General features: G+C 46.6%; 2 protein-coding genes across 2 annotated transcripts in view; one reads left to right on the forward strand and one right to left on the reverse strand.

Annotated features, from left to right (window-relative positions):
* Window positions 1–4,430, forward strand: part of CUZD1 (CUB and zona pellucida-like domains 1) — a 16,784-nt gene extending 12,354 nt beyond the window's left edge. The window contains exons 8-9 of the mRNA XM_006879883.1: window positions 1,228–1,496; window positions 4,258–4,430. Coding sequence (XP_006879945.1) covers window positions 1,228–1,496; window positions 4,258–4,430 — 442 coding nt within the window. The remainder of the gene's footprint in view (window positions 1–1,227; window positions 1,497–4,257) is intronic.
* A 5,295-nt stretch (window positions 4,431–9,725) lies between these two features.
* LOC102852005 (deleted in malignant brain tumors 1 protein-like) overlaps window positions 9,726–10,748 on the reverse strand; it is a 91,180-nt gene continuing 90,157 nt past the window's right edge. Inside the window, exon 30 of the mRNA XM_006880143.1 lies at window positions 9,726–10,032. Coding sequence (XP_006880205.1) covers window positions 9,726–10,032 — 307 coding nt within the window. The remainder of the gene's footprint in view (window positions 10,033–10,748) is intronic.

The following is a 10,748-nucleotide window of genomic DNA, read 5'->3' on the forward strand; positions in this document are numbered from 1 at the left end:
TTTTTTTTTTCTTACATTTTGGCATTTTCAACAGATATTCAAAAGATTAAACCATTGGTGCTCTAAAATAGTGTGTTGATAGCTTAGTGGTGAGGAATCACACTGCCAATGCACAGGTATGCAGTTCGAATCCACCAGCTGCTCCACGGGAGAAAGATGGGCAACTAATTCCCATGCAATTTACTACCTCTGAGAGCCCACCGGAGAGTCTGTGATGGGCCGTGACTCACAGCTCACAGCAGCAATCCCATGAAGAGAAGCACAATGCTGTCGTAGTCTGCATGCTGTTAGGCTCAGTCCTGACTAGTGGCGGCCCTGCAAGCAACACAAGGAGCACAGTCTCCCGGTCCTGCTCCGGCCTCACCGTGGTCCCCATGTCTGAGCCCATTGCTGTGGTCACTGCGTCAGCCCATCTTGGTGAGGGCCAGCTGCGTGGCATTCCTCCTCTTTTTAGTGATAAAGTTCCTTTTTGAAAGGAAACAATTGTTGCTAGATCTTTGACTACATTAACCACGCTGACATAGAATAACAAGTGTGTAAAGAAAACTAAATGGCTAGTATTACGTACATATTGACTTTCCAGTCAATTTACATGAACTTGAAATTTTAGAGCTAGAAGAGAGCTTCTTTGTTGTATGCAAAGGTTAGCTCATAGTTTCTCCTCCTCGTAGACCGATGAGGAGATGAATCGACACCGTGACCCCAGCAGTGGCCTTGAGCAAGTGGGAGATTGTGAGGATGGCGCAGGAGGAAGGCACATTCCCCGTTGTTCACAGGTTGCTGTGAGTTAGGGTCAGCTCAGGGGCACACAATAGTAACAGCAGGAGTCTGATGAGAGGACCCAGGTGGCATGGTCAGTATTGGGCTGCACTGCAAACCCAAAGCCTTTGTGTCTCCAGCAGTTCGAATCTACTGGCAGTGATGAGGCAGGGAGATGGGCAGTCTCCCCTGTCAGGATTTACAGCCTCACAAACCCAATGGAGGGAAACAAACGTTTGAGTGGTCTGAAGGCGCCGACCTATCGACAGGTGTAAGGATGGTGCCCGATCAGGCAGCATTTTGCTCATTGAACGGACGCCATGGTGTCTCACAAGAGGCCCGGGCTAAAGTCTTTCTAGAGAAGTTTTTGGATCCACAAATTATTTCAAGGAAAACTTTATATCCTCTCTTTAATTTTGGAAAGAGTGAACTTCTGTCCTTCTTACTTGTTCATAAATTCTGTTTCAGGTGTATTCAAGATGAAACCTGTAAGGTGTACCCCTTAACAAGACACCATGGCAGATTCGAGTTTAATGCCTTTAAGTTCTTGAGACACCTGGGCTCTGTTTATCTCCAGTGTAAGATCTTGATCTGTGACAGCAGGGAGCATCAATCCCGCTGCCACCAAGGCTGTGTCTCCAGAAGGAAAAGGGATCTGTCTTCGTACAAGTGGAAGGCGGACACAGTCATCGGTCCCATTCGTCTGAAGAGGGATCGAAGCGGGAGTGGAAGTTCAGGTAAAGGGAACATTTGTTTTTATGGGAGAAGCACATTATTGTGCTCGTTAAATACTGCTCAAATGTGGTTGTTCCTAAGCACATACCCTTTAAGTTTAGGGACTTGAGATAGAGGTCAAGAGCTGTTGTTCATAGAGTTGTTATGAGTTATAGGTGAAATGATGGCACATAACAACAGCAATGGACTCAGATAAAATAAAAACAGATATGTCTTGGAAAAAGTGCAACCAGACTGCTTATTGGAGACAAAGATTGTGAAAATTCATCTCATGTGATTTGAGAATTTGACTAGGAGAGGCTATTCCTTGGCAAAGGATATCATTCTTGGAAAGGTGGAGGGTCAGTGAAAGACAGGAAGACCCATGAAGAGATCGACTGACTCAGTGACTACCGCACTGGGTGTAGGAGATGCTGAGAATGGCACAGGATAGGACAGGGTTCAGTTCTGTTGTTCACAGGGGGATTATGAGATGTGTGAGACTCCACAGCACCCAAAACCAACAACTGTGTGGCTTTTGACAGCTTCAGTTCTAAAAATGTTCTTTAGCTTCCTGACACTGTTTTGTAGACAATATAGCAGATAGCAAATAACACAATATAGCAGATAGCAAATTACACAGTTGAAAGTAATAGGCTTTTTCCTCCTATACAGGCATGTTGTTGTTGTTGTTGTTATGTGCCGTCGAGTCGCCTGCGACTCATAGCGACCCTATGTACAACAGCCCTAAACTCCGCTCTGTCCTGTGCCAATCGCACTGTCTCTGACACTCCCATCCCAATTATCCCAGTCACTGAATCAATGCACCTCATAGAGGGACTTCCTCTCCTGCGCTGTCCCTCCACCCTCCCAAGCATGATGTCCCTCTCCAAGGACCGGTCTCTCCTCACAACATGTCTAAAGTATGTCAGACAGAGCCTCAGAATCCTTGCCTCCAAGGAGCCACCCAGTTTAACCCTTTCCAGGACAAATCTGTTTGTTTTCCTAGCAGTCCATGATAGAAAGGTTTATCAGGAAAAAGACTTTGCAAAGTGAACTGTTTTGCTAAGGGAGGTTTGGAGGGATGAGGCAACATTAGCCCGTGGCTCACTCTACAGAGAATGACTTCAACTAATAAAGGTTTAGGTTGGAAGGGTTTCATGTTTACTCATAAAGCAGGCAGTTATGAGGAATGTTCTGTACAGGAAGGTTTAACTCTGTACTTAATTGTGTGAGTGCCTAGTGCTTCCAGATGGATGCTGATGCCGGGGCTTCAGTTATGGGATGGTGCGCATGCCTGCTCCCTGCGGGCACCACTTGGAACCTGTTCGTGCTGAGGGCTTTCTGCCCTCATTCAGTGGTCGGAGGGAAGTGGACCGCGCATGTTCATGTGATCAGTTTAATCAGATTCTGCCTGGAAATGAACCTGACAGGGAAGATGGACCATCTCTTCCCATGTGATATACAACCTCTGAAACCCTGCTGGAGGGCGAGCTATGAGTCGGTTCTGACTCGATGGCACACGACAAGTGCTCGTTGGAGTCGGGAGTCGGCTTGTTTTATCAGGGAGAACATCTCCCTTGTGGGTCCCCTCTCTGGGATCTGGCTCCGGCTCCCTGGCTCACTGTCTCCCCTGAGAGACTTCTTACTCATAATTCTTTATGAGGGAGCATGGGTGTGACCCCTTCTTCCATAGCTTCTCCGGGACGAGTGGGATGTGGGCCCTCCTGACAACTCACTCACTCATTGCCGTGGAGTTGGAACCGACTCATAGCTGACCCTCCAGTGGATTTTCAGAGGCTGTAAGTCTCCTGAGAGGAGATCGCCCATCTTTCTCCCTCAGAGCAGCTGAGGGATCTGAACCAACTGCCTCTGGGCTGACAGCTCAGCTCCCTACCAGCTAGGTCATCAGAGCTCCCTACTTCACACAGCAGAAATCTCTGTTTACTCTAGATCTTTGCCTTTGCTGGTATCAGGCTATCATTAGGGTTGAAGTGAGTCACAGCTGACTCGATGACACCTAACAACAACAACAACAACAACAACATTATTTGGAGTTACTGCAATCTGGAGGAGAAAAAGTTCCTGAAGCTGAGAAACAGGCATGGCCGTAAAGCTTTCTGCTGACCCCTAGCGCAGTGTGACCTGAATTGTCCTGGTTCAGTGTGTGCATCCTTTCGAGGTCTCTGGTTATAAGTTCAGTGGGTGCTGAACCAGTGCCCATACGTTATAGTAAAACTAAAACTTTGTTATCTATTGGGGCTACCAGGAGCGGTTAATGAGATTAGTAAAACCCAAAGGAATCCAAGTGTTTCACAGTCAATAGGGCTATAAAAGCAAACATATTTCTAACTTCCCGTGAGGCCATGACTGAAATCCACCTGCTGGTTTTCCCTGGATAAGTACTCTGATATTTCCCTGATATTGAATAGATAGAGGCAGGGGTGTGGAGCGCACCTGGGGAATGCTTTACGGCTGTTAATAACCTGATTCACGGTCTTTCTCAGGTTTTCTTCCCTTTTAATAGCTTTTATGTAAAGATGGTCAATGTCTCCTACCTATAATGGGCCGTTTCCAGAAAGTCCTTTAATAGGATGAAGCTGGGGTGGTGGTGGTGAGAGGCCAGCTTGTCTCATCAGCAGCACCTGCCTAGCTGAAGATTGATGCGATTAGCTCCCTCCTCTTCTGTTGCAGTATATTGGGGGGTCATATGGGAGAGGCCAGGATATGGTGTGAGAGAAGAACTTTCTTTTAAAATTATTTTCATCATGTTCCCAATTACAGGATTCCAGCGTCAGTTACCTGTGGAAGAGACACAGAATCAACCTTTTAACAGCCTGCACCTGCTTTCCTTCACGGTCCTTGCTCTGAATGTGGTGGTCGTGGTCACAATCATAGTGAGGCATCTTGTAAACCGAAGAACAGAATACAAGTACCAGAAGCTGCAGGACTGTTAGGTGAGGGCTCCGCCGTAAGGGAGACCCACTGCTCCTGAGAGCTGGAGGGAGCGCTGCCTTGTGCTTCTTATGTTATGAAGTAGGGAGGGCTGATGATGTGACACCCAGGCCCTTGGTGACTGACCCAACAGTGTGCTCCTTAGAGCAGTGCTGCTTTGCTGGGTGGTTGGAATAAACACACGCTAGCTCTCATTGCAAAGAACCAAAGTCCCTAAGGAATAAAATGAATCCAGAACATCTTTCCATAAAACATTTTAAGCAAATGCTGCTGTTTGTTGCTGTCAGTCGGCTCTAATGGATGTTGACCTTGTGAATTAATTCAGTTGTGTGAATGTATATTAATCTTGTCTGAAATAGAATGAATTCTGTTAGTGTGAATGTATGGTAATTTTGTTAGTGTGAATTCTGTCAGGGTGAATGTGAGATTGAGTGAATGCTATTAGTGTGAAAAAGAAAATTCCCTCTGATGGTACTTTGCTTTCCTTTGATCGCCCTGGAACTAATTCTTAGCTGACCCTCCGATGGGTTTTCAGGGGCTGCAGACTGAACACGAGGTGATTGCCCGTCTTTCTCCTGAGGAGCAGCTGGTATATTCGAACCACCTGCCTTTGAGTTGGCCACACAACCCACTCAGGCTACCAAAGCATCTCTGTAGACACTGTGTCAGATTTGGGTAATTCTTGCAAAATTCCAAGCCTTTTCACACCAAATAAGCTCAAGCGTAAACATCACTTGTATGTGGACATTTTCATGTGAGTTGCTTTAGTTCAGTATTTACTCTGCTGAGGTGGTCTGGGACTGAACCTGCAGGATTGGCAAAGCATGCCTGTGAGACATGCCCATCGCCTGCTGTCTCGTCATTCTTGGGATACCTGGGTCTGTTGTCCAAAAAAATGCTAGGTGGTGCATGCCCATGTTTATCACCGCTTTGTTTACAATAACAACTGGAAACAACCCAAGTGCCCATCAACAAACAAATGGATAGAGGAGCTGTGGTATATTCTCACAATAGAATACTATACTGCATTGAAAAACAAGGAACTCATGAAATATTACACAAAATGGGTGACCCTGGAGGACATTATGCTGAGTGAAATATCTCAGTCACAAAAGGACAAATACTGCATAGTGCCACTGTTGTAAAACAGTTCTGACATCACGGTTAAGGGGAGACTGAGAAAGATGGGATAAATGATGTATACTGCATTGAAACAGATGAAAGAGAGAACTGTTTAAAAGGGATATAGGATTGGGTATTATTGTCATGACAGGAGTCCAGAATGAAGGCTGCTTAGTGGAGTGGACTTGGGGGGAGGGATTGTAAAACAATGAAAAAGTTTTACTTTTCAAAGAAAAGAGTGAACTGGGAGAGAGGGGTGGGCAGGGAGAAAAGTGGCAACTATGAATGAATGGAAATCCAAAGTGTAAATTTTCATTAAAATTATCAGTAAGGAAAAAGAAAATGCTAGGTGAAAAGGAAATGTTCTTTTTGCTAGCTGATAGTCCTCAGAGTTAGATGTCCTCATTTTCTTGATGTGAATATGCTGCCCTCAGAAACGGACACAATACTTATAATTTCAGAAACCAAAGTGTGATAGAAAGAAAACATCTCATTCATATGTTTTGACGTGAAATTTCAAAATTTCACACCTTACACCTCTCAGAAAGGGGCTTTGGAAATACAAACCTGATATAAAGGATACATTTGTGTAGAGTTTCTGGGCCAAAGTGTGTCAATTTTTCTCCTCTCATTTGTTATCAAACATAAAGCTGGATAAAGTATCTCAACAAGGAGCAGCCACTTTGATTTGCACTCTGCTGCCCGTTGTGACTGGACTAGTACTATTTTAGGTTCCAACGTGAGCGAAGTTTAAACGTGCCACACATCACCTCCAGTTCTTCATCTCAGATGAAGAACACAAGTCCATGTTGCCACTCAACAGCTCACCTGGTTTCTGGCTCTCACAGACATAGATCTGGCTCATGGGAAAAGACTCAGAGTCAGAGGTTTCTGGCAGGTTTCCGGCAGACGAGGGGAGCTGGATGGGTGGAGGGAGTTCCTGGCCTGAGAATCAGACGCAGTAAAGACTCCACAGATTCCCACCGTGAGGTCTGAAGCTGGGACGCCCTCGTGAGTTGCTCTACCTGTAACTGCTTTTTGCCAGAGGGTGAAGGATGCCCTGGAGAGACCCCTGAAGGTGGGCAGCTCGGAGCTGAAGGACAGCCAGGAGCACTCGAGCCACTAGGACCCCTGCAGCTGGGAGGACGGGACTCCATCGTGAGGGGGGTCTAGTGACACCTGAGGCCATTGAATTTGCCTCTTAACAGCAGTGGTTCCCAGGCAGTGAATGTGGGTGATGGTGGCCCAGGGTGACTCATGTCATCACCTTCATGGAACTGACCTGAGAACGCTGAGTTGGCCATAGCCTGTTAAGAACATACATAAACAACTTTTTAAAAGAAAGTTTTAAAATAGTGATTTTAATCAAAGTTTACAGAAAAGTTAGATTTTCACTCATTCATTGTTGCACAATTCCCACCCCTTGCCCCAATTCTCTTAGCAATGCACCTCTTATCATGGGCTGTTGTCTTACATGTAACACTTAATGATATATTCCTTTTAAACAGTTCTTTCTTTCATCTGTTCCAATGAAATAGTCATTATTTATCCCCTCTTAGATTCTCCCCCAATACCCATGTCAGTCCTGTTTTATAACAGTGGTGTTATGCAGTATTTGTCCTTTGGTGACTGAGATATTTCACTTAGCATAATGTCCCTGAGGGTCACCTGTGGTGTGTAATATTTTATGAGTTTCTTGTTTTTCAGTTCTGTATAGTATTCTAGTGTGTTAATATACCATAGTTTTTCTATAGTATATTACATCCATTCATTTGCGGACGGGCACTTGGGTTGCTTCCATCTCTTTGCTATTGTGAATAATATAGCAACAAACACGAGTGCACATATATCTGTTTGGGTGGCAACTCTGTTTTTTCTAGGGTTTAAACAGTTTAAAAAAAATTCTAAAAGGAATATTAAGAATCTTTCCCAAAGCAAAATCCCAACTCTAAGAGACTTGTATTCAGGAGACACTTGTAAGGTGGTTCTACAGCCCAGCCTCCTGGCCCTGAGTGCATCGTGTGTCGGAGACCCCGCAGGACAGGACAGAGCTGCTCCTTGAGGCTTCCGAGGCAGTAAATCCATACAGACACAGACTGCTGTATCTCTCCCGCACAGAATGGCTGATGGATTCAAATGGCGCACTCTCAGCCAGCAGCCAAGTGCTTTATCCACAGTGCCACCAGGGTTCTGTGGCAAAGTGCTGGGAAAGGACTAGGCTGGAGGGGTGGGCGAGGGACACGTTTGCAGACACACCAGGGGGCTCGTCTCCTCGCTGCTGGAGCTGGTGTGGTGTGGTCCAGCTGCCCACAGGGCATCTGCCCCCGAGGGATGAGGTGGCCTCATTGCTACTGCATGGGCCGAAAGTTCTGGATCCTCCTGCCCCATCCCCTGGGCCTCCTCTCCCTGTCAGGAAGCACAGGTGGTCCAGGGTCCAGGCTGGCCTCCATCTAACATGGTGAAAAAGGGCCTGGAGGTAATGAAAGTCCTCGCCCCCAACTCTGCCTTCTCGGCCACCACGCTGGTGGCCAGGATGTGGTAATGGGTGCAGGGGGTGGCAGACATGTGGGCTCACTAGGCCTGTTCCCAGGGGGTTAACAGGAGCAGGGTGATTGGTGGCTGGGGCTGGAGCTGTTCCCGTGGTCTTCGGCAAAACAGGGTAATGGTGTCTCAACGCTTCCTGTTTGGCTCTTTGGCCCTTTCTTGTGCTTTGGCTTGAGAAAGGGCGTTTCCTTGGGCTCCTCTGGTCTGCACTGATTGGGATTTGGGGGTCAGAGGACTCTCCTTGCCTAGTGCAACATGACTCACGTATATGGTGGGGTGAGCAGTGGGCACCTTGCTTTCTTTTATGACCTTTTAAGTGAAAATTTTCAAGTCATATTGATTTGCACAATCAATTGTTCATCTACATTTTGCTTCAGAGCGTTAATGACCATGGATTAATGGGCTGGGTGAATGGCACTGTCTGTCTAGCCCTCATTGCGTCTTGCTTTGTTTCTGTCTATAAGCTTTTCACTGTGAGTAGGGCACAGGCTTACAGGGCAGGCTTCTCTTTCAGCAGTTCATACACACTGAAGGTGAAGGTTTACACAGCTCGTATACTCTCCTGGTTTCCTGTAATGCTCTGGGGATCTGGGAAAGAGACAATAGCCATGTGAGCACTCGGCAGCTCTGTGGTGGACACGGTGTCCTTCAAGAGTGTTTTAAACCTATTACTGTTCCGTTGAGTTGACTTATGGAATCCTAGGTGATTCAGAGCAGAACTGTGCTCCAAAAACGTTCCTATTTCCCAGAAGTAGAAGTGAGACCACTGGGCCTTCGTCTTGAAGAGCCTGTGGTAGACTTGAACCTCCCACCTTTCTGTTAGCAGCTGTTTGCAACACTCTAGGGGTTCCGACTGTGCTTTAGAAATCTCAATTACAAGCTGTAACCCGAACATAACAAACTAAATGCAAGCCCACTGCTGTTGAGTTGAGCCTGACACATAGCAACCCTGGGGGTCAGAGAGAATTCCCCCTGGGCTTTCCAGGGCTGCAGGCTGCCTCCTTGTTGTCCCTTGGAGCAGTTGGTGTGTTTGAACCTTCAACCTTGTGGTTATCAGCCAAGTGCTTTAAGGACTACATGCCCAGCACTCCTAAATCCAACAAAGCCGGATCCAGTTTGATCTCTTTGAAAAAGACAATTGGGGCAGCATTTTCCCAAGTCAGTGACCTAGCTGATCGAAAAGATGAGTCATTAGAAGCTGAAGGGGAAAAAAGATCAATGGCTTCCTGACAAATGGTTTATTTTTCACAAAGCTTTTGGCAACAGCTGAAAAGAAAAGCCCAACCGGGGTGGGGGAACAGAAACAATACAGTCCACTTGCCAGCATCTGGACACCGCGACGTCAAATTTAAAAAGAACTCTAAAATGGCAACAGGTTTTTATAACATTTGGTAGACTCAGAGGCAACAGTCAAGTTCTTGACTGACATGCTAGAAAATCTGGAATTCCTAGTCTGCAAGGAGACGAACTACCTTAGAAGGCTGGTAGAGACAAGATTCAGCTCAGAACAAATGGAGACAAACCAGTCTTCTAGTGATTTCTTTCAGCTGTCTCTACACGGGTGACTTTTGATTTGTCAAACACTAAATTTTCGGAGGAGAAAGGACTTTGCTTCTTAATGTGGAACTGGCTCAGCGACTGGAGCCTCCTACAGGGTTCTTGCTGTGCAGAGCCTCTTTGTGAATTTCCAGGGGTCCCACCGTGTGGAGATGGCCAGTCAGCTCTTCCCTGGCTGTCCCGGGGCCTGCACCCCTCTTTCTGCGCCCTGTGCAGCCACGGGCACAGCGGGAGGACGCATCGCCCACTTTGCACACAGCGATCTCACACTGCAGATAGACCACGTCATAGCTGTCCAGAAAGCTGAAGGCGTTGAACTTGAATTGGGCCACATTTTTTGCGCGGGAGTGGAGAGTGGTGTATGTATTGTCTTTGATGCACCTGATGGGAAGAAAAGCCCCAGGTCAAAGATGCACTGAAAGTGGGGTGCAGGTTAATACTGACTCAGATTATCAGGCTGGGACCCAGGCTTCTGGATTCCAGAAGGAGTTCCCCACCCCCATCTCCTGTAGTACCCTGTTGAGTTGGAACTGACTCACAGCTGACCTCCCTAGGTTGTCGGAGACAGAAAGTTGCCTGGGTTGAGATTGCCCATCCTTATCCTGCAGATAAGCTGGTGGATTTGAACCACATACCTTTGCATTGGCAGCACAATTCTCTACATTAAGCCACCAGAGCTCCCCCATTTCCCCATCTAGTCTTCCTTTAACAAAGGGTCTTTCAAGGGACATTTATAGCATTCAATGCATATATATATATAAGAACAGAAGGAAAGTCTAAATCCACAAATCCACGCTTCCACTTTAGGAAACCGGAGCAGGAGGGGCAAAGGAAGCATGCCAAGCAGAGGCTGTTCATTCAAGCACCAGCTGAGCCCCTCTCCTGAACACACAGGCCGAACTTGTCTGAGGCGTTTGCTCAGACTTTGCGTTATTATACTTCAGACACTGCATTTTTGACAAATCTGTGGTAACCCTGTGTCACGCCAGTCCACCAGTGTGACTCTGTGTCTCTGCCACATTATGGGCATCCTCACAAGATTGCAAACATTTTCAATATGCTATTTATCAGCAATCTGCATTATGCAGATGACACAA

This window comes from Elephantulus edwardii, unplaced genomic scaffold, assembly GCF_000299155.1.
Source record: "Elephantulus edwardii isolate Elephantulus edwardi_28Jun2011 unplaced genomic scaffold, EleEdw1.0 scaffold00006, whole genome shotgun sequence".
NCBI lineage: Eukaryota > Metazoa > Chordata > Mammalia > Macroscelidea > Macroscelididae > Elephantulus > Elephantulus edwardii.